General features: G+C 38.8%; 1 protein-coding gene across 1 annotated transcript in view; it reads right to left on the bottom strand.

Annotated features, from left to right (window-relative positions):
- Positions 1–1,636: 1,636 nt before the first annotated feature.
- Positions 1,637–25,508, bottom strand: part of LOC126162521 (dihydrodiol dehydrogenase 3-like) — a 76,110-nt gene continuing 52,238 nt past the window's right edge. The window contains exon 7 of the mRNA XM_049919091.1: positions 1,637–1,829. Within this exon, the coding sequence (XP_049775048.1) occupies positions 1,787–1,829 (43 nt within the window). The 3' untranslated portion in view covers positions 1,637–1,786. The remainder of the gene's footprint in view (positions 1,830–25,508) is intronic.

The raw sequence follows: 25,508 nt of genomic DNA on the forward strand, positions 1-25,508 counted from the left end.
CCAAATGAAAGTTTCAACAATTGTATATGGGAATGGATACCAAAAATTGTAGTAGTAGGACTAAATACTTTGAAAATGCGTGTGCTAGATGCTGTTCTATGTTTCAGTGATGGTGCAGTGTCAAGGCTTAATGTTATGGAACTGATGGGAGTGACTGGTGTATTAAATATGCGTAGACCTCTAATGGCCATTGACCAAAGGAGACTCTCTGAAGCAGAAAAATCAGTGTTGGAAGCCACCAAAGAAGCAAGAATGAGAAGAAGAAGTGTGAAAAAGAGAAGTGTAGAACAACACAGGAAACAAGATGAATATGGACCTGGTATGCATTAGTGGCATGTGAGTTTAATAGAAAAGCAAGTTTTAATTGTAACTTGAATTTCCCAAAAGTTAAATTATTTCATTTTCTGGTACACTTTGGCCAAAAACTATTAAAGATAGAGAGCTGAGATTTTGTATGGTACTGTCTTAAAACATGCTTAACTGTAGAGTAGGCTACTCTTGTGACTTAACTGTGAAAAAAATGCTTTTTTTGAAGAAGAACTCTGAAGTCATTCCCAAAATTTTTGATAATCATACTTAAAAATGTTTTGTACCACAATTTATGACAACACCACCTTTTCAATAGATTGTGTTAAGGATAATACTGCAAAGAACTTACAGGAAAAAAATAAATCTACTTTGGTTGAATTTTATGTAGTGTGTACCTATGATGAACATAAATAATTAGCATGGTTTATTTCACAGTTAGGTTAAAAAATCGTATTCTTTGAGTTAGGTTAAAAAATCGTATTCTTTGAGTTAGGTTAAAAAATTGTATTCTTTCAGTTACACTGTTTAGAAAACTGATAATTTTTTCAAGGTTTCCCCTGGTATTTATGGACCAGTCACCTTCAACACAGATGTTATGGAACCTCCGCTGTCCGGTATTCTTAAAACTTGAGCTTAACAGGTGATAGTCCACATAAAAAAATCATTGAATTAAAATGTGGTTTTACTCACAAGCCCAAGCGAATTAGTGGGTTTGCTAGTACTTCATAAACTGCTGGCCTTTTTGTACATAGATTAAAAGAAACCTCAGTTCATCACTTCATCAAAACTATAAAACTATTTGAGCTGTACATATACGAGAGAGAGAGAGAGAGAGAGAGAGAGAGAGAGAAGTAATTCATGATAATCATATATAATCATGAAAATCATACAAAGTGTAAACAAAATTACATTCTAGAAAAAAAAAAAAATAGGACATACACACCCACAGATATATATCACAACAATATTAAAATCATTCAGTGTAATAAAAAAACATTCTAAAAACATAGTACTGGTAGGCGATCTGAAAATCAGAGTTCACAGGGGGCTTTGAAATTTCTTAAAACAGCCCTGACTGTTTTCAGTAAAGTTGAATATAATGAATAATTTGTTTTTTGCTGTTGAGCTGCTACTGGGATACAGCTCCAATTGTAAACTTTGATACTTTATCTGATCGTTGTTCTTTTGAGTAAACTGATCTCTGTTGCAAAGTCATGCAAAAAAACTGATTTCTTTGAGATATGAGCACTGCATGTCCTCATGGATATGCTGCATGTAGCAGAGCAACGTATCTCATTATTGCCACAATAGGGTGTTAAGAAAGATGTCCAATCATGACCACATTTAATGTTTCACACTTCATGGTATGCATTATTTTACATTTCACAACTTATCGTTAAGAAATGGAACAAAAACAGTTGACTTTTATATCCAACAGAGTTGGAAGTAATGAAGATTTCTCCACTGAAATGAGACGCTAGTATCTGTCAACAAATGGATTTTCTGGATGCCCGACATACCTGTCAAAATAAAAAAAAGAACAATGTAATTCATCTAATGATTCATTAGATAAACTAATTAAACACTAGCCTGTAAACATCAACTTGTAGGTGAGTTGGTGTAAATATTATAAGACATAAATACATGGTAGCAACACAAGATGAACATAAAAACTGTTCAGAAGTACAGTTGTGAAATAAATAAATATAACTGAATGATTTAGTGAAACAGATTACAAAGTGAAAATCTTAGGCATAAGTATAACTGTGTCCCTGATCACAATGAATACTAACAAGTTTTCACAGGCTATAATGTTGCATCTAGTTCATCTGACCCTGCTGCAATCAGTTCACATTCAGTCTATAGCTACTTATACCTTGTTTCTTCAAATAACATAAAATGCTCTCTTGTAACGATGTGGTAAACTAGTTTTATATTGAGATATGCTAGGAATGGTCAGATTTACTTCTGATCATATATCTCATGGATGGGCTGAAAAACTATCTCTTTTTAATAAACTGAAGCTTTCAGTGAATCCATTATCAAGCTGAGGTGGCGCATCTGGTAGAAAATTGCACACAGAAACAGAGATTTTGGTTTGAATCACAGTCTGTCATACAGTTCACATGTTTAATGGGATAAATTATGACAGATTTTGAAGGAACCTCAAATAGAATAGTAAGAAGTGCATAAATAAATAAAGACAATATATACCATGGAGTTTATACAAGTCCATGCAACAAAATTATCACATTTTCATGAGGAGGTGGGAGACCTTAATTACTAGTTCTTCAAATAGTTCTGCTGTTATAATTGAACCTAGGTAACATACACATTTATTTTTTTCAGTAACTGTTAATATTTTACCATGGGTGAGAAGTGCAAGCTTTGTCGTAGGCTTGTGAGTAGTGGGTTACGGTGTGGGGACTTGTTCAATGTATTTTCTTTGGGGCAATGCAGTGGGGAAGCCAGTGGGTATTCTAGTGAGATCCTCTCCTTGGAATGCAGAATCTATAGTAGCAATAAATTGGTAGAGGACCAGGAGCGTAAGATCTGTGCGCTTCAGGTGCAGTTGCATGATGCAAAGAAGGAACTAGAAAGGTTGAGGAGGGTGAAGGGTGCTGGGGAATGGGAACTGGCAGTTGGTAAGAAGGCAGCTAGGAGGAGGAGATATTCAGACTGTTGTACTTTGCGTATATGCAACAGATTTGACCAACTGTTGGATGTGAGATGATGTTTGGTTTGTGATGATGTTTGGTTTGTGGGGCGCTCAACTGCGCGGTTATCAGTGCCTGTACAAACTCCCAAACTTTGCTCAGTCCAGTCTAGCCACTTTCAGGAATGATGATGAAATGATGAGGAGAACACAAACACCCAGTCATCTCAAGGCAGGTGAAAATCCCTGACCCCACCGGGAATCGACTCCAGGTCCCCGAGACCACAAGCTGCAGACTGTCAGAGGTGAGTGGAGAGGAGCCTCTTGTAAATGTAGGTGTAGGAAACATGCAGCAGTCTTCAGCAGTTAGGAAGCCTAAGTCAGTTGCAAATTCTAACAGAAAGAAGAGGGCTCTGCTGCTTCGTAATCCGCATGGTAGATGTGTGGGCCTTCAGTTGCAGAAAGTGATGGAGAATAAGTACCAGCTCACAAGCATTGTGAAGCCTAGTGTAGGGTTGTCTCAGGGGACTGTTAATGTTGGAGTTATGCAGGAATTTTACGAAAGAGGATCAGGTAGTGATTATGGGTGGAGCTAGGAATAGTCTTGATAGGAACAGAGAATATGATGTAGGTGGTGACCTGGTAAAGACAGCCACTCAAACTGTTGGCATTAATGTTACAGTGCCATGATCGGCCTCATCTTAATGCTGCTGTTAGGCATGTTAGCATGGGGCTGGAGCTGGCATTTATGTTGGAGTGCATGGGTTACATTGCATTAGTGTCAGTTGAGTCTATCAGCAGGTCAGGATTCACTAGGCATGGCCTGCACCTCAATAGGTGGGAAAGCTTGTAGTTGATAGTGTAGTGAGTGGGGGTGGGATCACTCATGGGAAAATTCCTGTAGTATTTGGTGTTAGAGCTGCACCTTTTTTAGATTGGAGTCAGCTGATACGTGTACCTGCTTAAAGGAAGTCCCTCTAACAAAGGAATCACTTTCAGAGGAGATCAGGTAACCAAGTAGAGAAGGAATTAGCATATTTCATCAAAATATAAGAGGTATTAGAGATAAAGTTAGTGAATTGCTTATAGATGTTGATTCTGACATTTTTGATGTATCGGAGCATCACTTAAATAACTTGACAATTCAGAGTCTTTTTGTACCAGGATACAGATTAGCTGGCTGTTTTCCAAGAAGTTCTTTGCGGAGTGGACGAGTGGCCATGTACATAAAATACAGTATTCCATTTGAGTCCGTAGACGTATCACGGCACGGCACTGCACTGAACAGGTATTTTAATGTTGTGCAGGGGTGGCTGAATTTAGTGAAAGTAAAGGTCCAATTGTTGTTGTTTATAGGTCCCCTAACTCTGACTTCAGGCAATTGTGCTCAAACTAGAAAGGTTCTTGGTTCACATTATAGGAAGAACCAAAAATTGGTGGTGACATCGGTAGTAATTTTGTATGTGACTGTGCAAGAAAAAGGATGTTGGTATATCTCCTAAACTCATATGATCTGATGCAGATTGTGTTTTTTTCCAACCAGTGTGCAGGGGAACAGTAGCACAGCCATGGACAATATTTTTATTCATTCTTCATTACTATATGGTTATTCTGTTAGTAACAGAATGAATGGCCTTTCAGACCATGATTCACAAATTTTAACACTAAAAGGTCTTTATACTCAAACAAATGTTTTATATAATTACAAACTATGTAGGAAAGCTAATCCAATGGCAGTAGAGAGTTTATTAAACCTCTTTAAGGAACAAGAGTGGCAGGATGTTTATAGTGCCAATAATGTAGATGACAAATATAACGCTTTCCTGAACACATTTCTCATGCTTATTGGGCATTGCTTTCGATTAGAACATTCTAAATGAGGTACTAGCAGTAAAAGGTAGCCTGGATGGCTGACAAGTGGGATAAGGATTTCATGTAGAACAAAGTGGGAATTATATCAAAATGTTAGAAGAAGTCACAATCAAGCTACAGTAGCCCGGTACAAACAGTATTGCAAGGAGTTTAAAAATGTTATTGGGAAGACAAAGAGCATGTGGTATGAAAATAGAATAGCTACTTCACAGGATAAAATTAAAACCATATGGTAAATTGTGCAGGAAGTGTCTGGTGAACAGCACAAGGTTGACGATACAAAGTCAGTTCGTAGTGATAATATTTCTGTTACTGATAAATCAGTTATACGTACAGTATTTAACAATAATTTTTTGAGCATTACTGGTGAATTAAATAAAAACTTAGTTTCTACAGGGGATCATATAACTCTGTTGGAAAATGTCTTTCTGATATTGGTGTCTGAAATACTCCTTTGTAACACTGGCAAGGGGGAGATTGAGTCAGTAATGAAATCATTGAAGACTCAGTAATTAAATCATTGAAGACTAAGGACTTTCATGGATATGGTGCAGTGCCTAGCAGAATATTAAAGTACTGCACTGCACATGTTAGCCCTGTATTTAGCCATATTCGTAATTTTTCTTTAAGAATGGTCAGTTTGCTGAACGATTAAAGTACTTGGTAGTAAAGCCACTTTATAAAAAGTGAGAGGGGATAATGTAGATAATTTTAGACCTATTTCTATGCCATCATTGTTTGCTTAAGTTATTGAAAAGGCTTTGTATGTAAGGAAGTGATCATTTTATCTCACATAATTTGCTATCAAATGTACAGTTCGGCTTTAGAAGTGGTTTAACAACTGAAAATGCTATATTCTCTTTTCTCTGGATGGATTAAACAAAAGGTTTCGAACGCTAGGCACATTTTTTGATTTGACTAAGGCGTTTGATTGTGTTGATCACAAAATATTGCTGCAGAAGTTTGACCATTATGGAATATGAGGAGTAGCTCTCACTTGGTTCACCTCTTACTTTAACAACAGACAGCAAAAGGTCATTATTCACAGTGTTGAGAATGACTGTGATGTGGAGTCTGAGTGGGGCACAGTCAAATGGGAGGTGCTCCGGGGATCAGTGCTGGGGCCATCCTGTTCCTTATTTATATGAATGATATGCCCTCTGGTATTACAGGTGATTCTAAAACATATCTGTTTGCTGATGACACTAACCTGATAGTAAAGGATGTTGTGTACAACATTGGCTCTGTTTCAAATAGTGCAGTTCATGACATCAGTTCATGGCTTGTAGAAAATAAACAAATGCTAAATCACAGTAAGATCCAGTTTCTGCAGTATGTAACACACAATTCAACAAAACCCAACGTTTTAATTTCACAGAATGGACATATGATTAGTGAAACTGAACAGTTCAGATTTCTAGGTGTTCAGGTAGATAGTAAACTGTCATGGAAAGCCCATGTTCAGGAGCTTGTTCAAAGATTTAACGCTGCCATTTTTACTTTTCATATGGTATCTGAAGTAAGTGATCATTTGACTCAAAAAATAGTGTGCTTTGTGTAATTTCGTTCACTTGTGTCATATGGTATTATATTTTTTGGGGTAACTCTGCCCATTCTCAAAGGTTATTTTTGGCTCAGAAATGGGCAGTTCGGGCAATAAGTGGTGTAAGTTTGCAAATCTCTTGTCGACCCCTGATCACTGGTCTGGGTATTCTGCCAGTGGCCTCTTTACTGTCGTTTCTTATTAATAATATCAGCTTATTCCCAAGAATTAGCAGCTTTCACTCAGTTAATACTAGGTAGAAATCCAATCTGCATTTGGATCACAATTCCTTGACTCTAGTGCAGAAAGGTGTGCAGTATACTACTGCATCCATTTCCAATAAGCTACTGCAAGAATTCAAAAATGTTAGCAGTATTCTGTGGGCTTTCAAACTCAAACTGTAGAGTATGCTCATGGGTCACTTTTATTCTGTTGAGGAGTTTCTTGAAAAATTAAGCTGCTCCTACGTTATATTGTTGATTGCGTTTACTTAAACTTATGCCTAGTCTTTTTTGTGTTCACAAACAATTTATTTTATGTGTTATTACTTTTATATTGTAATTTCATGTATTGACACATTCCATGACCTTGGAGATTTGCTCCTCAATTTGGTCCTATGGAACTAGACAAGTGAAACAAAATAAAAATAAAAATTACAGAAAGCATCACAACAGCAAATACCTGACCATGTTATGATAGGGGATTTTAATGCAAAGATAGAACAAAAATAAACAACAACTCTTCTGTAGGAAATGTTGCTATGATACAGAAATAACAGATGTTACACATGAGTAGTATTTACTAAAATGTAAGAACATATTTTATCTTCAGCACTCTCCTCCAGTGGAGAAACAAATACAAAATTGAGTTTCCAAGATCAAATAATTGACCATGTTATATCAAGGAATAGAAAAAAATGTACGGGGTGTAATGATCCCAAACTGTGTTAGAACTTCAAGTGATAGTGAAACATAGCGAGATGGAGTTCCTCCATCCATTATCATACCACTCTTAGCATAAATTCTGTCTTTTCTGATACATTTTCAGCACATAATGCTACAAGCCATAGGTTTTATATGCAGAAATAGATCAGGGAAAACAAAGGCTAAGTTGAATGACGTGTAGCTGATGAGCGAGGTGGCTGTATAAGGTGAATAAGATGTATGCTAGAAGGGATGTTGGAACAGTCGAGCCATGGTATTTACGAACCAATTAATACCAATATCAGTCATGTTACTAACGTTTATATATTGTTTATAATAAGAAATACTCATGACTTCTCACAAATGACATGTCATGTAAATGAGAATGAAGACAGTCATAGAAATAGCCTATGTGACACACTGTTACACCAAAAGAGAAATTTGTTATAAACAAAAACATTTTACTGCCACAGTCATAAGCCAAATCAAAGTCAGTCACACTTACACAAAAAGACTGGCATTTCCATAAGTAGTAGCTCATAATGTTGCTCGTTGGCGGTAACAACATAATTAGTTCGTATGAAAATGTTTTATTTAAAGAAATATTCGTAAATTAAGAGCTTTGCACACGGTGAGTACTACAAAATACAACCCTACTAATAGCTGTTTGTTTTAGGATTGGCCTACATTGTTTGAAAGTGTTCATTCCTGTCTTTCTAAAGAATGTCTTATCTTTTATGAAAAATGTGTGACTCAAATGTTACTCCTATTCAAAATTATTGTATTTAAGAATTTTCAAATGCAATCATGTCAAAATTACTCTGATAGTTTTGTAACTTCAGTTTTTCTGATTCCAAAAATGTGTAACTTTCCTAGAATAATTTAATTTAATTTGTGAAATATATCGATTAGAAAATTTGACTTTCCAGAACATTTTTGGTGGGCTTTTGTAGAGCCATGTGTGCACCAAAACTTCCACCCCATTAAACAGAACCTTTATTTATACCAGTTTAATAGGATACAATTGATGGTTAAACATAAGTACTTCGCTGCTGAATGTGTTTATATACTTTTTTTACTTCTTCTAAACCTTATGTTAACACTTGGAATGTAATAGCCTTGTGTTTCAACATTTTTGTAATATCTGACCTACTCACTTCTTAATATAAGAATGAGTCAGTCATCACCTATTGTTCATTATGTAAAGTTATGTCAGTCAATGAAATTGCTTTGTTAGTCTTTACCACTTGTAAAATTTTGTTGGACCATTCAAAGCTTATGGAGTTTACCAATCTGTGTTATTAAAGCTATATAATCCATTACAAGCAAACTGTTTATTATGTGTACAATAATAATAAACGCAAACTTGACAATGTTGTGCTAAATCATTACTAATTGTTAAAAGCATCTAATAATCGCCACAGTAACATCAGTGAAGATGAAAATCTATGGGACTTAAGAGGCATTAAAAAAGTTTGGCAAAGTTCCAACTGCAGGCTCATAAGATGAAGAGTAACACTAGACATCAATATTGAAAGAAACAAACTCATCAGACAGGAAGGCTGAAAAACAAATTATGACAATTTATTTAAGACTAGGCAGGTGCACCACTTTAAATAAGTAACAAGTATAGTGTCTCAGAAAATTGAAATTATACAGACATTTTGTACATACAAAGTCAGTTTATAATACAGGTGCTTTTGCAAACAGCAAAAGATGTTTCAGATGTGAAGAAAAGCTAAATAAAAGACAACCTCAAATAAAACAAGGCAATTATTAAACAGAAGACAACCGTTTCAGTCAAATGATAATAGTAACTTGACGGAATATGCTACATTCAATGAAACTATAAAATATCTTTCAGAGGGTGTGAGAAGCTATCATTTAAATCTGCTAAGTGTTTCAACTGAAAATAATGAGACTATGAAGAAGACCCAACAGAATCTTATGTTGGGCGGACTCCACATAGTGTTAATTAAGATAGCAGATGGCACTATAGATAACAACACAGAAAAAGTTTTGCAAAAATTCAAATATTTTTTAAAATGTTTGTGTAGTTCAAGAGATGTATTGGAAACATAGGTAGTTAACAATGAAAATGACAGAATTCCGTTACTGGTGTCCAGTGAGGTGTATGAAGACCTTTGAGGTATGCAAGTCTGGAGATGAGGGTGTTTTAATAGAAATGTTTAAAGTTAAAAGCAGTGCAACATGAATGAAAGTGTAAGAAAGTATTTATGGAATGTCTGCAGTGGAATACAATGCAAAGAAAAGTCATAATTATGGCTGAGACAAGGAATGGTTATGGAAAGTAATTGGTGGAATGTAAATTGGATCCAAGACTGCACAGATAACTGAGAAATACAAGTAATCAAAAACATACCTTTTTACTGAAAACTGCAATTTACTGTATTTACAAAATGTGCTACATGCTACTTGTGAAAGCCCACTGCATTACTTACATATTATGTATTGGAAACTGAAAATTTAATTGCAAAATCACACCACACTCTATTTCAGACCACTTGCTTTGAGTTTATGTTGGGGTAACAATCACCCAATTTTTTCAGTCTCAGCGTTTGATTTAATTTTACCTGAAGATGGTTGTTGTTTACCAGGGAGTCACAACATCAGTACAGTTAAAAAAATTTTGTTTTGCATATTCTAGTAACAGGTCACTGAATTTCAGTACTTCAGTGTGTGTGATAACGTGTTCCTCGATTGCCTTGTCTTCACTCTCTTTTTTCACCATATCCATGGCTCATCACTTAGCTGCACAAATACTGGTTCCTAGGCATCACTATTTAACTATTGTCATCTATAGCTTCACAACCAGAAATTTGTTTACAAGATTGGTCAGACAGGTAGCAGTATCACATTCCTCTCTACTATAGTCTGAAAGTAATTTTTAACAGAGGAAAAGCTGTTGCAATTTTCTTTGAGTAGTGTGCTGTGGCTGTTGCAGTAGCCACCAGAAAGATCGCGGGAGGCGCACATCGGCACGGCGCGTCACAGACAGTAGTTGCCACAAGTAAAGTCCTGTCCACCAGAGGGCATGCGAAAATTCGGCCGCGCCCTCTGCCGGCGGAACAACAACTCAGGCAGCACGGGCCGTGCTCAGTCAGTTTTACATAGGGCATGCCTAGCAGACAGTTCCCGGCCTACACTATGTGAGGTGCGATGAAGTAGCATGCATTTCAGACTGAGAGGCTAAACTTCATGTTGGAATGCGCTTACAGTACAATCCGGTTGCATCAGTATTGTAAATGTGTTCCATGGAAAAATTATTTTGTTTGATGTAACTGAAGAATCCCTCACAAATAATAACAACTACTCCTTTGTTAATTTTATGTTTAGTTTAAGTTGCTCTCCCTGAACAGCAATTTCTTGAATCCTGTAACATTGTTTAAATGAGTCAGCCATCTTGATGAAGCATTAAATTTTTCTTCCAGTCTACACAGTTTCATTAAACTCTCTTTCTCTTTCTGTTAACATCAGACCTTAAACCAGAACCCCTTTTACTCTCTTCTTCTGGAACCATCACTACATTGCTTCATCTAATTTCATCTTAATTGCAGTTTTCAGTTATTAATTCTGTAGTGGTCTGGCATATCTTTTTTTCTTTTAGCTTCTCACAGTTTGAATGCATTTTGTTACGCCCCAGAGTAGTACCCTGGCAGACACTAAAAATTTGTCAAAGTTCTACCTTGGTGCCCCCAGAAGCCGAACCATCTATGTCAATGACCAATAGCTTGCTGGCTATGGGGAAATGTTGAGTGAGTTGCGGCAGACACGGAAGCTTTTGCAACATGGGGAATGACCGAGTGCCCAAGTCTGCAAGCAAAGCATAATATCATGGAAACCATGAGATAGCATCATACTAGTGACAAAGCAGGTGGTCAGGGTACAACTCAACAATATGCATCAAGGTGCTGAACCAGCAGGAAAGAGCCTCTGAAGGGTGAAGTCGTGGAAGTCTGAAGTCGCTAGGAGAACTGACAGTGCGGGAAAACCAAGACACAATGTCACTGCCATTCCCACTGCCACAGAGCAGATAGTGAAGTGCCAAATTAAATACCTCACCCTTCTTAACAAATGCCTTATTGCTGACTGCCCAGTGTGTAGTCTCAGACTCTTAAGACCTTTTGTCAGTTGCAGCTGTCCAGTGAGACGGGATACTGAGGTGGTCGTTCCTCATCATGCCCAGCTGTCTTTGAATGTTTATGAAGCCATGAGTCCAGGTAGAAGGATACTGCTGCTGCCAGCTGCACTGCCAACTTTGAGGCAATGTGCAATGTTGATGGGGCACTGAGGCCGCTGTCACCCTGCAGGCCTGCTGACTGCCCGTAATCTGCCTTTAAGAAGAGGGCCACTGATGCTTCTGATCCTGTTCCTGAGGCTGATGATGATGCTGCCAGCTCCTGTCTCCTAAATGGGGGCTGGGGACTGAACCCAGTGAGTCAGTGAGTGCTTCAGATGAACCAAGGATGCAACTTCTGAGTGAAAATCTATTATGTCGATGACAGCACTTTGGAGATGGAAGCATAGAGCTGGAGGCCTACAGCATCTGTCGGTTGACATTCACCCTATCACATAACCACTGCATCCTGACACTTTGCTGCAGTGGTGGAACCACATTCAAGCACATACCAGCCCTCTTTTGTGGATGAGCCTATTTCTCTGCCAGCCCAGCTGTGACGTAACACTTTGGAAGATCATCCTGTATTACTGTAATAAATGTGTAATCTTCAGTGATGTTATATTGGTGCTCTCAAGCATAGTTAGGTACCCGTCACCACATTCCACCCAACTCCTATTCCTGGTTTCAGCAAGTGTTTGCCAGCAGTAGAGATGTCTACACCTGGTTCGGTACCCAAAAATCTAGGACAACAGCAGCTGACCATCTACACAGATTTGATGTGAGGTCAGCACCTACAAATTGAAGTTCATAACAATGCAGTGTGATGAGTGATTGATATTGCTTTGCTTTCTTATTCAGTATTTTGTTACGGCCTTGTCAAGCCATAGAGACGTTCACAGTATGTTAAAAGTGTCATTTGTTTGATCACGGGAACCTGTATACTTGTCTTAGTTCCATGGGAACAGTAAAAATGTTCAGCTGCAGCCAGTGAGGTGTCTGTACAGTAATTTATCTGGGCATGACAGGCCATGTGTTCAAGCTGTGTTAACTACCTGTAGTATGTGTAGAAGGTGTGTCTCAGAGAATTCTAGTGCACAGAATTTCATTGGGCTATGATACAGTTTAGATATTAAATGTTATTTAATTCATTCTAATTCATTTCTTGCCTATTGTGTGTGCAGTTTCCTTCTTTTCTTGCATAATGAGAGATGGAGTTTACATGAATGCCAGACACTTGAGCATCTACTGTGAATGAAACAGTGGAAGCTTTGAAGGGGCAGATAGCTGCATTGTTACAAACTACAGTGCAGCAGGGGCAAGACAACAAGGCAAGGACTCCACAATCCAGGAGAAAATAAGACCATGTTGAGTTTACATGCCCATTCTTCTGGTTCATCAAGGAGGGTGAGAATGGAGAACCCAAGTGACGTATCTGCTGCCATTAGGATTGCTATGCAACTGGAGGAGATCGACATTGCTACGTGAAGACAGAATGATCAGTGTTTTTTTTTCTTCTGAAGTGAAGCCTTTAGATGTGGCCACATGGACCACATCAGGAAACAATGTCATCAGCCCAAATGTTATGAATGTGGGGGAGTTGGGCCAGTAACCAGTTGATTGTTGGAAGAAAGCATAGGACAAGCAACTTCCTAGTAATTGGTCATTAAAAAACAGGGATGCCTCATCCATCAGATGGCATTCCCAGTAGAACAAGAGACTGCAGAGCTATGTGCAGAGATTGGGTGCTGCGTAGTAAGCAAAGTAAATAACGAGGAACACAAATTTCTGGTTGACACAGGGCCTCGTGTCAGCAGTCAGTCTGTATTATTGGGCAGAAAGAGATTGAGGTCACCACATGAAGTATGTGATAATGAGGTGATGTTATTGGGGACAACACTGTTCAGTTTTAACGTGGGAAATAAGTGATTTCAAAGGCATGTAGAAGTATTGCCGCTTGTTGGTGAGGGGTATTGTGTGATCCTGGGACTCGACTTTCTTGCTAAACAATGCACAAAAATTTACCTTTGACAGCGTACAGTTGAACTTGGTGGGACGTTGTTTCTGCTACGGACAACAGTTATAAGTGTTAAACTGTCCCAAGATTTTCACCTATCATGAAGGTGGTACCAAATAAGTTGCGGACACTAGGCACTAAGATCAATTTGCATGATGCGAAAGTGCAATAGTACAGGGAAGTTGATCTGGATGAGCACAGATACAGACATACCTAATGATTTATTATATGTTGTAGAGTCATTGGAAATTAACAAAAGACTGGGTGTTTAATATGCGTCAGTGACATTGATGGAGATTTTATGGTTCCTTCCAGTCTTGATGATTTTGGCAGAAATGGAGTCTGCCAAAGGGTTTACTAATTCCTAATTTTGGTATTTTGGAGGAAAACAACATGGACAGATCAAGTGAGATCTCTGCCACAAACAAACTGTTAGTGCAGCTGCATTACGTGATAAGGTGAAACATTTACAGGGAAATGAAAGAGAAGTTTTGTTTCTGCAGTTCTGGGATTTGTTTAATCTGTGTGGTTCATTACCAGCAATGCCACACATGCAAAACAGAATGCCATCAGGGAATAATGTTCCAGTGTTCAAGAAACCATGCCAAGTTCCAAGGTATATGCAACGAGTAATTTAAGCATTTATTGACCAGCAGCTAGCTGATGGTACTTTTGAGTGTAGGGATAGTCCCTGGCGAGCACTCGTAATTTTAGTCTCAAAGAAGTCACCAGATTGCTGACTACTGATTCCTCAGCGCATGAATGATTATCGATGCATATCCAATATCAAATATAACAGAGACTCTAGACAACTTGGGTCACTGTAACTATTTCTCCACAATGAATTTAAAGAACGGATATTGTCAACTAGAAGTAGCACCAGGGGATTGACTAAAGACAGGTTTTTCTGTTTCAGGGGATCATTTCCAATATCATCGAATGCCATTCAGACTCAAGAATGCACCTGCCACCTTTGAGAGATTGTTCCATAGTGTATTTATGAGACTGAAACTAAAACAATGTGTGATCTGTCTTGATCAAATTATAGTGTTTTCAAAGGTCATGGGAGAGCATGTATGACGACTGGAGGAAGTATTCAAAAGACTGAACTAGAGCTATGCTAAGCATCAGTAAATGTCATTTTGCAAGAACAGAAGTAAATTATCTTGAGAATGTAATTAGCAAGGAGGGCTTGAGAACAGATCCGTGCTTGGTCTCAGCTGTTCAGAATTTTTCGCCACCAGAAACAATTAAACAGCTTCAGAGTTTCATCACTCTCTGGAATTATTATTGTCAATTTGTAAAGGACTTCGCTGAAATTGCCAGACCTTTGAACTGTTTCTTATGAAAAAGAACAAAATTTGAATGGTTTACTGAATGTCAGATGATGTTAAGTGAGCACCAACATCAGACTCGTTTGTGATATTCCCCAATTTTGAAAAAGAATTTATTCTGTTTTGTGATGCAAGTAATAAGGTTCTTGAGGTTGTCTTAGGGCAGAATGTAGGTGGCAAGGAGTGTCTGTAATGTACACATCCTGATAGTTGAATGAAGGAGAGCAAAATTATTCCACACCTGAGAAGTAGGTGTTAGCAGTAATCTATCATATTACATACTTCTGCTGTTATTTATATGGCCAGAACTTCAACGTACTGCTGCACTCAAATGGTTATTAGAACTGAAGGACTCTTGCAGCAGATTAGCAAGGTGGGCACTTAGTTTTAGTGAATCTGATTATGAGGTAATACACAAGCCAGGGAAAAGGCATACTAATGCTGACAGTTTGTGTAGAAAAATTGCAGTTCTACAAATGCTGGACAGGAGCATTGCTGAATGGCAAAAGGCTCCAACTGCTGATGCTGACTATCAATAGTTCAAGTTTCAACCTCAGTTCGTGGCACAGAATGGCTTGCTTTGCAGAACAACAAAGTGTGGACTAAAAGTGGTAGTACATGCCGTTTTCCAGAATGACATCTTGGGACAAGCGCATGACCATATGTTGTAAGCCATGGTGGGCAAAGTGCAACTGATAGATGAATTGCCAAAAAATTTTGATGGAAAACTAGAACACAAGATACTAAGCAATATGTCAGGAACTGCATATCTTGTGCACAATGAGTTAGCCACCAATTATTTCTGTTACAACATCTACAGGAAGCATCTAAACCATTTGAAATGCTTGAGATGGACATTTTAGGTCCATTTAATAAAATACCAACAAGAAATAAATACATATTGGCTATAATTGAGCAATTATCACATTATATAGTAATGGCTGCAATTCCTTACCATAAAGTGGTTGCTCACATTTTACATTCTGAGGACACTAATTACAGGATACCAATTTCATGTCCAATATTATAAAGCAGTGTGTTAATGCTATGAATTTGCCAGCTGCAGACATGCCCCTTCCACCCTCAAGCCAATGGGAGAACAGAGAGAGTTCATCATGCCATGTCAAAGATGTTGACCTATTACATTAGCTACTGAAAATGGGATGTATGTTTCAATTTTGTAACAACTGTGAAATTCGGCTACCACTCTTACACCATATGAGGTAATATGTACATGGTGTATATGACCCGGGGCAACCGGGAGATGCAGGAAAAACCTGGGAAATTTTTCATCCGGGAGAAAACTGGGAAAAACCCGGGAATTTTTTAGAATTATGGGAGTGTTTCATTATTTTAGTTTTCAGTTAAATTTTTGTAACATTGACTGGTAAGAACCAATACTGTAACAAAGGTTCAAATGGTTCAAATGGCTCTGAGCACTATGGGACTTAACATCTATGGTCATCAGTCCCCTAGAACTTAGAACTACTTAAACCTAACTAACCTAAGGACATCACACAACACCCAGTCATCACGAGTCAGAGAAAATCCCTGACCCCACCGGGAATCGAACCTGGGAACCCGGGCATGGGAAGCGAGAACGCTACCGCACGACCACGAGCTGTGGACTACTGTAACAAAGGATATGACTGTATCTCCCTACTGCAGAATAACACTGCAGCAATAAAACATGAAGGAGAGAAAAAAAATACAAAAATAAATCTAAGTTGACAAGGAAATGCGCCATATACAGCAACAAAACACAGTGCTCACACAAGTGTCTGCCTCCGATGAGCATGATATCACAACTGCTTACATTAAGCCTAGTTTACATGATGACATTCGGTTGCTCCATTTGTTGCGTGGAATGAGTTGCACACAGATGGTTTCATATTTGACTGTAGAATGGCGAAACCAGTATATAATTCAGTATTGTCTGAAATGAAAGTTTTGGCAGCTGCACATCGCACGAGTTGTGATGGAGTTGAAGCTTGTTGCTTGAAATCGCTGCATAAGAAAAACATAAGACATGTGTTTCGATTCGTGACTGGATGAAGAAAACTGGTAGTCACTTTCAATAAAGCAACTTGTGATCATGACACAAAATTTTTGTAATCTAACTTGTAATATGAAGAGAGAACATCTTTTCATCAATCACAAGCAGATGGAAACAAACAGAAAGTTGTAAACTTGCTAGCTTTCAGAAACAGAAGTGTCTTCCGGTATTAGAGAGGAATGAGCTGGAGGAAAAGTTACCAGTATGGCTTAACAATACAGAAAAACTCATAAGAAAAGTAACCCAGGACCATGACTCAAAACACATATAGTAAACATTGTGTTGTTGTTGTTGTTGTTGTTGTGGTGGTGCTGGTCTTCAGTCCAAAGGCTGATTTGATGCAACCTTCCATTCTACTCTATCCTGTTCAAGCCTATTCATCTCTGAGTACGTACTGCAATCTACATCATTCTGAATCTACTTACTGTATTCATCTCGTGGTCTCCCTCTACAATTTTTATATGATCTACCTATCTGATATTCAGCATTCTTCTGTAGCACCACATCTCAAAAGTTTCTATTCTCTTCTTGTCTAAACTGTTTATCATCTATGTTTCATTTCCATACATGGCTACACTCCATGAACATACTTTCAGAAAGGACTTCCTGACTCTTAAATATATACTCCATGTCAGCAAATTTCTCTTCTTCAGCCATTGACAGTCTACATTTAATATCCTCCGTACTTTGACCAACATCAGTTATTCTGCTTCCCAAATAGCAAAATTCATCTAATACATTATGAGAATAATAAAAGAATTATTGTATTAGGCAAGATTTGAGTTTAGCAGACAAGACAAGAAAGAGTTTAAATTTTATTTTTATTTGGCAGTGTAAGCAAAGCTATCTGTGAAGTTCCAAGGAACTGTTATCAAAAGGGGCTCAATATGTAATCCTGTCTGTACTCCCAAACACAGCCATCTTTTCTTCATTTACCAATTTCATTCAAGTAAACTATTTTGAGAAAATTTTGTAGTTATCTGCTCCAGATATTCTCCTTGGTGGTTTATTTGAGGACTGTTTTTAGAAAACTCGCTTTATGCATTTTTAAATAATTTTTTTTTCTTAACAAATACTGATCAGATTCCTCTACAAGCTTATGCAGCAGGTGTTAGCAAAACTAGCTTTGTTCCACGCTTACTGATCGGAGAATAAAGACCGTTTTTGCAAAAGTTGCCTTGTGCATATGTAGGGGTATTTTCAAAACGCACTTTAGGCTACTTAATTTGCCAATGCTGTTAGAGGTATTCCTGAATATATACTCTGAAGACACTGTACAAGTTGTCTTTGACATACAACAAATCAATCTCTGCCAAAGCTCTCTATTGGAGAATTATTTTATGTGTGACAGTTGTGGTTCTATACCATGACCGTGGTGATATATGAACCAAAACAAGGTACTGATAACATTTCTCAATATACTTGGTGTGGAACAACAGCTGGAAGACGTGCAAATGAAATTGGATCTCCACTACAACATTTTCTCCTACATTATTTGGAAGAGAGGTTTAGAGGTATTGGTAAGATAGGATTGAAACATAAGATTTTTTCCAGCCCACTATTTTTCTAGTTGCAAACATAGTTCCTTGCTACCGGATCTTGTATTTGATACAGTTGAGAAGGAATATTAGAAGAAAGGAAATATCATATCATGTTGTGAATACTGGAATATTTTAGCGAAGTTCAGAAAGGTGCTGGTGTGGAGAAAAGTCTGGTTTTCCCATGACTTGTAATGGACTTGCCTTTCAGAATGATGGATGTATAAGCAATAACTCACAGAGAATGGTAAGATTCAATGTACTGTTACAACAATGTATTTATGTGGGTAAGAAGTATGTTATGATGTTTCAAGGAGAGCATTCCTTCATTCACACACATGAAACGTGTTGAGGTTATTCCCAAGATAAACAATGTGAATGCAGAAAAGAATAAGGACATATAGAAGCTCATGCATTTCTTTACCATTCTTAAGGATCCAGCAAGTTTGTACAGTGATATACTCTCTGCAAGGAGTATCAATATCATGAGAGTTCATGGAGAATTCATGAGTATGAAGAGTCACTAGAAGTTGCGTAGAAGAGGAAAAATAAATATTATTTTAAACTTTAATGTAAAAAAACAGACATTTAATATTTATGTCATTGATTTAGTTTGAGCATAAAGCAAGTTTTGAAAAAGAAAACTGTTTTTCTACACCCTGCAGTGGTTAAACTACAAAATTTTGTGTAGGAATAACTATCTTAAAACATGCTCAGAACTGTACAAAATTTGCTAATTGTAAAGAGTTTTTCCCTTAAAGCGAGTTTTGCAAAAATGGCCCACCATTCACAAAGCCAATTACAGAATCAAGCAACAGTCCAAACATCACATCAAAAATTCATCCCACCTCCTCCTTGGCTGTCTCACATCCATGTCTTATTCCAACTCCACTTCCTTATGCATCCACATTGGCAACCACCAACCTTCTCCTATGATCCCAATGTCATCAACCCACCCTATTTGACAAGACTAACTCCCATTCCAATGGCTATCCATCATCACAGGAACAAACAACAAATGACTGATTTGAGTCTCTCACCAATGGTCCTCTAGCCTCGTGAACTAGGTGTAGTGGCAGCCATGTTGCCCAAATGAAGATTTGCTTTCCATACAATACAAACAACTAGTACATTTTAATTACTCTTGCACAAACCTCTTTGGATGTTGAACCCAAACCTCAACCTTGTCTGCCTGTGACTGCAATTTGGTGCACCACTATTTGCATAATGCCGCTTCCTACTTACAAGCCTTACAAAGGTTTTCCAATTGTTTCAACATGCCAATTCTGCTCCGTACAACATGACCACAACCCATATGTCTGCTGCTGAAACCAAGACTCTTATTTCCCTCAAACTAGGACTCAGTTATTATCCTCAAAGCAGAATAGGGGTTTAGCACAGTGATACTTGACCGACAGAAGATCAGGGAAAGGCATGTGCCAGGTCTCACACCTGTATTTATAACATATACCATCAGGATCCCACCCTCTGGTTGAAGCTGATCTCCAATCTCTTCTTGGAAACTCAGGCCCATCCCAGCTTTCACACTTGTACCTACAAAATTTGTCTTAAGGATCACACCCTCAGTTTCAAGCTGATTTTCAGTCTCTGATTTCCCATCCCAAAGACTCACACTTAAACACATAAAGCATATTACCCCTGTAAAGGGACTCATTGCCATCTTCTTCTAAAATTCCACAGTTCTGATTTCATTTGTCATCCCATAGGTTACAAAGCCCTCGCTAAACATATTCGTGCTCTTATGGATCAACATCTGAAATCTATTACATAGATACTGCTCTCTCATATAAAAGACATAAGAAATTTCCTTGAGTCATCATTCATGGCACCTTCCACTATATCAGTATTCCCCTCATAGAAGCTTCCTTTCTTAAGTACATCTTACTTACCAATAATTTTTACATCTATGAAAGACTGATATATAGACAATCAGGAATACAACCGTGCGATCCTGGAGGGCTCCATACTAAGCAAATCTGCTTGGGAAGAGAAATCCATTGACCAGTGGTTCCTATCCTGGGAATAATTATCCCTAGAGAGGAAAAATTAAATATTCTGCCACCAGCTGTGGTACTGCCAAAATCTCTCACAAGCAGCACATGAGTGCACTCATTACCCAGTAAGTATCCTGGCCTAGAGTAGATTAACCATTTTCCTCAGCAATAGTATGATTTGCTGAAATCATACCCTGAAATGAGGCCTATCATATCTCACGTTCTCCAAAATACCACCTGCAGTAATTGTTTGTTCCCCCCCCCCCCCCCCCTTTCACAAAAATAGCACTCTAATATGCATCTTTTTAACATCCAGCACTACTTACACCACTTCCGTTACTGGCAAATCCCTGACCATCAAAGGATGAGTTTGAGCCATCCGTGAAATATTCATGTTCTATACCAGTTTGTGGGCATCCATTGTCCAGCTTTCGGATATTGTTTTAAAAAACCTAAAGTTGGATGAATATTCACAGAAAGAGGGAACACAATCCTTTATTGCAAAGCACATAGTCATGGTATGGCACCTGTTTTCTCCATACATGTTATCTGGAATCTCTCTCTTTGGTAAGTTTCCCTTGACCCATGGTTCTGTCAAACCTTTTTTTTTCCTTGCACATTAGCAGTCCCTTTGTGTGCAATCCTATTACGCCAGAAGAAGGAGTTCCTGATTCTGAAATCTGGTAATCTGAAGTCTTTCTACATTTCCACATGCTTTCACCTGGTTGGACTATTTTCAGCAGGAAAGGTTCTCAACAAGGGAAATTTTCTGCTGAATTATTGTACACCACAGTGACTATATTCAAACAGTGAATCACTATTGGCTGTCCAAAATATTAAAAGTCTGCCTTGTAAAGGTTTCCCACAGTCAACACCACCAGATAAATGCTGCTACCTACAAAACACGATTCATAAGTAATCTGAGAAGAAGTCAACAGATTTATGTACTGCAAAAATTTGGAAATTTGTGGTAAGGTCTTATGGGATCAAACTGCTGAGGTCATCGGTCCCTAAGCTTACGTACTGCTTAATCTAACTGAAGCTAACTTACACTATGGACAGCATACACACCCATGCCCAAGGGAGGACTCGAACTTCCGACGGGGGGAGCTGCCCGGACCGTGACAAGATGCTACCCCATGCGGCATTTATGTACTGCCTTTCTGGAAGTACCTAGGAGTGCTGTATCAGCATAGTCAGTGTATAACCATCTTTTTGTGATCAATTTGCCCTTTAGGCATTGTTTATGAACAACAGTACAAGTACCATGGCACCATGCTTGTAAGATAAACTGGATCAGTGACATTGGGTTCTCTTCACTGATGAGTGCAGTATTTGTCTAACACCTGATGGCTTGTAGAAGAATGTGGAGGTGGCAGGTACCAATTGACGTTTTAGGCATGAACTACTCCTACGCGTTCTTCAGGGAGTTGAATCAGTCATGTTTTGGACCAATACCCTTAACAGATAATGGATACCTCTCATCACAGTAGAGGGTAATCTGATGGCTATGCAACATCAGAACATGATCCTCCCATCTACTGTCCACCCCTGCAGTCAAGATTTCAGAAATGGCTGCCCCTTTGAAGGTAATAATGCATGAGTACACCCTACCACACCTTGTGATCATCTTCTTCTAAGATGTAGGAATCAACCAAATGGAATGGCCTGCACTGTCTGCTAACATTAACCTGATTGTTCATGGGACAATTTGAAACTTTCAATGTGGTGTTGCAGGACTGTCATGTGCTGAATGACTACAGACGTCTTTTCCCTAAGAATGGGACAGGCTTGAGTAACAACATCGTGATCACATTGCGGAGAATATGCCAGGGAGGACTGAAGAATGTTACTGTGCATGGGGTGAGGCAATACAGTTTTGAATGTTAGCCAGCATTGGATTTTGACTACACAGATGTGGAAATGTGCACTTTTGAACAGTCAGTCTTCATTTTGGCTATTGTTTTTTATTACACAATAAATCCAATTTTTGGGTTTCATAAGTGTTCTTCTTAATCTCTTGGATGTTTTATAATGTCTTTCACCAACTTTTCATTACGTTTTCATCTTGGGTTTTCTAGTCTCGTGTATTTCAATGAAGAAGTACCTTCATACATCTGTCATCCATTCATCTGGCTACAAGTTCTGCCCACTATCATTCCTATTACAGGCACAGTTAAATCTTTTGCCTCAGTCTACTTTCTGATCCATTTGTTTGTTTCCCCATTTCTTCCAATAATTCCAACCATGTATCTCCCCATTGCACACCATATCACTGTTAGTCTTTGACTTGGTTTGGAACTGGAAGTACATGCCTCATTGCCACAATCAAAACTGTTAACACACACACATTGCAAATTTTCTTTCTCAGTTTTCCTTCCATACAATCATCATCTCTGATTTCTCTATAAACAAAAACTTATAAATCGTTTTCATGAGTTCATTGTTAATTTGTGATTTTTATTTTGGATGTACTGAGTTTAGATTTTAGCAGCAGCAAGCTATACACCCTGGCCCAGACCGTGTCATCCTCTGCTGATGGCAGCATTCAAGTGCAGTACGGAAGGGCATAGGCCAGCATACAGTTCTTCTGGCCGTTGTCGGCTTTCTTGACCTTGAAGCTGCTACTTTTCACTCAAGTGGTGCTCGGGATGTTATTTCGCTATGAAATCCATCTGATTTGCTATCATGGTGCTTCAAACTGTGTGAAATTTGAAAACTGTGAATAGTTTCCTTCATCAATGGCACAACTCACTCAACAGACAATGCAGACAATGAACTTTGCTGCAATAGTTTCTATGCACCATGGACATTTCCTAGGACATTTTACATATCACATTGCTCTGTCGAGTGGCTCCTCTGTGCATGAATATTCTGTAAGGTCTTGAGATCCATTTGTTACACTTGCTAAGCCTAACCTACAATCCAGGTTGCTGGCTTTCCACCATGATGCCATATTGCCAACATATACATATAACCTTGGCCTATTTGACAACAACAACAAGTGTTCAACCCAGTACAACAGCAACAGGGCATGAACAATGAACTTTTACCACAAACTGCCTCATCCCATGCTCCTACATTAAGGCTACTTAGTGCATCTGAATCTGTAAACAATGTGCAATGCACTAAGTCAGGCATTCCAAAGTTTTGAAGGCTCCAGACATTCCTGCAACACTGCTTGTGTCTGCTACCATGCCTGCAATGCTGGTTCATATGCATGTACCTCAAGGACAGCATAAAGTTGAACACCTAGATACTGCTCCAGCCTCTACAGTTTTAATGCATTTGTCAGTGTTTGCTCCATGTATTCTGCTGTTTTGCTCTGGACATTTACCACAACTTCTACCACTTATTAACAACAGTACAAAGATATGGTTTTCTCTAGTTGACAGAATTCTGAATGTTCATGGTATCCTATCCATCAAAGCATGGTTTGTCACGTTGCTTACAGCTCTACATGAGCATATGGATTTGAAATCTGATCTCATCTTCACATAACTGACAAGGAACTGCTACAAACATGCAAAATACATGATTGTTGATAACGCTGGAAGAGGCAATTCATCACACAGTGCATGGAGTATTGTTCGGTCAGCTCACATCATCTCCACTCTGGCGAAAGATTAGAACATTAATAGACACTGCAAGCCTATCAGATGGAGTGCTATGGTTGCTCTGGATAGTTAAAATACCATCCACCCTCACACTACAACACTTATCCCATAATACTGACATGCTAGTAATGCGTTTATGGCTGGCAGACAATGGCTGCAAAATCATAAGACATTATCAGCTCATCTCTGTGACAAGTTCATCGACACTGCCGATGGTTGGCAGTTCTGTTAACACTTCAGCATGCAGTTTCACGCACAGCTGCAGGAAGTCATGCTAGTTGACAACCTTGACTGTCAAGGTGCTACCTATTGGTGGTGGTAGCAAGCCTGTTACCTTCACCACTCCTGCTCTCATGGCCTCCAGCATTGCCTCAACCACATCCACCACTGCAATGACAGATGTCTCCCCAAGTTCGCAGCTGCACTCTGTGTATCCTCTGTGTTGGTATCACATCAACCATGGGGACGCGGCTCAGGAGTGCTGCCGGCATCACTTGCGGGACCCAAACGGGCTGAATTAGGTGCATCATCTCACGAGCATTCTACAGGGCACCAACATCAACACTTGTCATCACATAATAAACAACTACCACCAGGCAGACTACGTTCATGACCTCATAAGTGATATACTCTTCTCATTTGACACTGGTGCTGATACTATTGCTATACTCCAGCATTGTCTACTACACCACCAATGCCTTCCACTATGACTGTGAGCAGTTAACAACTCATCGGTCACAGTCTGTGGCTCTCCCATTTTGGCTGCACTTCATCCATCATCACAGATCAGGGCCATCACTTCAAATCTTTGCTCTCTGACTGCTTGTGCACTCTGTGTGGTGCCAAATAATTTTGTACAACAGCTTCATCATCTACAAAGTAACAGAGTAGTCAAATGCTGGCACTGAATGCTGAAAGAAGCTTTAATGTGTCACTCAGGCTCATGATCCGACACTTCTGTGGGTTCTATTGGGCATATGCACAGTCTATAAAAATAATTTGAAAGCCTCACTGGTAGAAATCCCCTCGTACTACCTGCTGAATTTGCTGAGACTCTTAATACTACTGTTGACGAGGTACTGCCCTCTTCAGTCAAGGAAGCTTGCTCTCACATTGTGTGCATGTACACACCACAACCCCACGCACACAAATGCTTGCAAATTTTTCTCCACAGAGACCTTAGAAGCTGTGACTTTATTATGTTACAAGATGACACCATTTGTCCAGCCCTAACTCTGCCATATTCAGGGCCTCTTCGGGATTTCAGTTGATCGGAAAATACTGTGATGGTCATGCTAAATGGCAAACCACAAACAGTCTCCCTACAACGGTTCAAACCAGTGTGGGTTCTTGCTAGCCACATCTCAGATGATGAGGACTCAGAACTCAATACAAGTGTAGTTGCATCGGTGAGTGTTCAGTAGGCACCCCCATCTCCCATACCCTCCCTCCTCATACGGGCAGTGTTAATGATAGTGTTCCTAGCACTG

Source organism: Schistocerca cancellata, chromosome 2 (assembly GCF_023864275.1).
Source record: "Schistocerca cancellata isolate TAMUIC-IGC-003103 chromosome 2, iqSchCanc2.1, whole genome shotgun sequence".
Classification (NCBI taxonomy): Eukaryota; Metazoa; Arthropoda; class Insecta; order Orthoptera; family Acrididae; genus Schistocerca; species Schistocerca cancellata.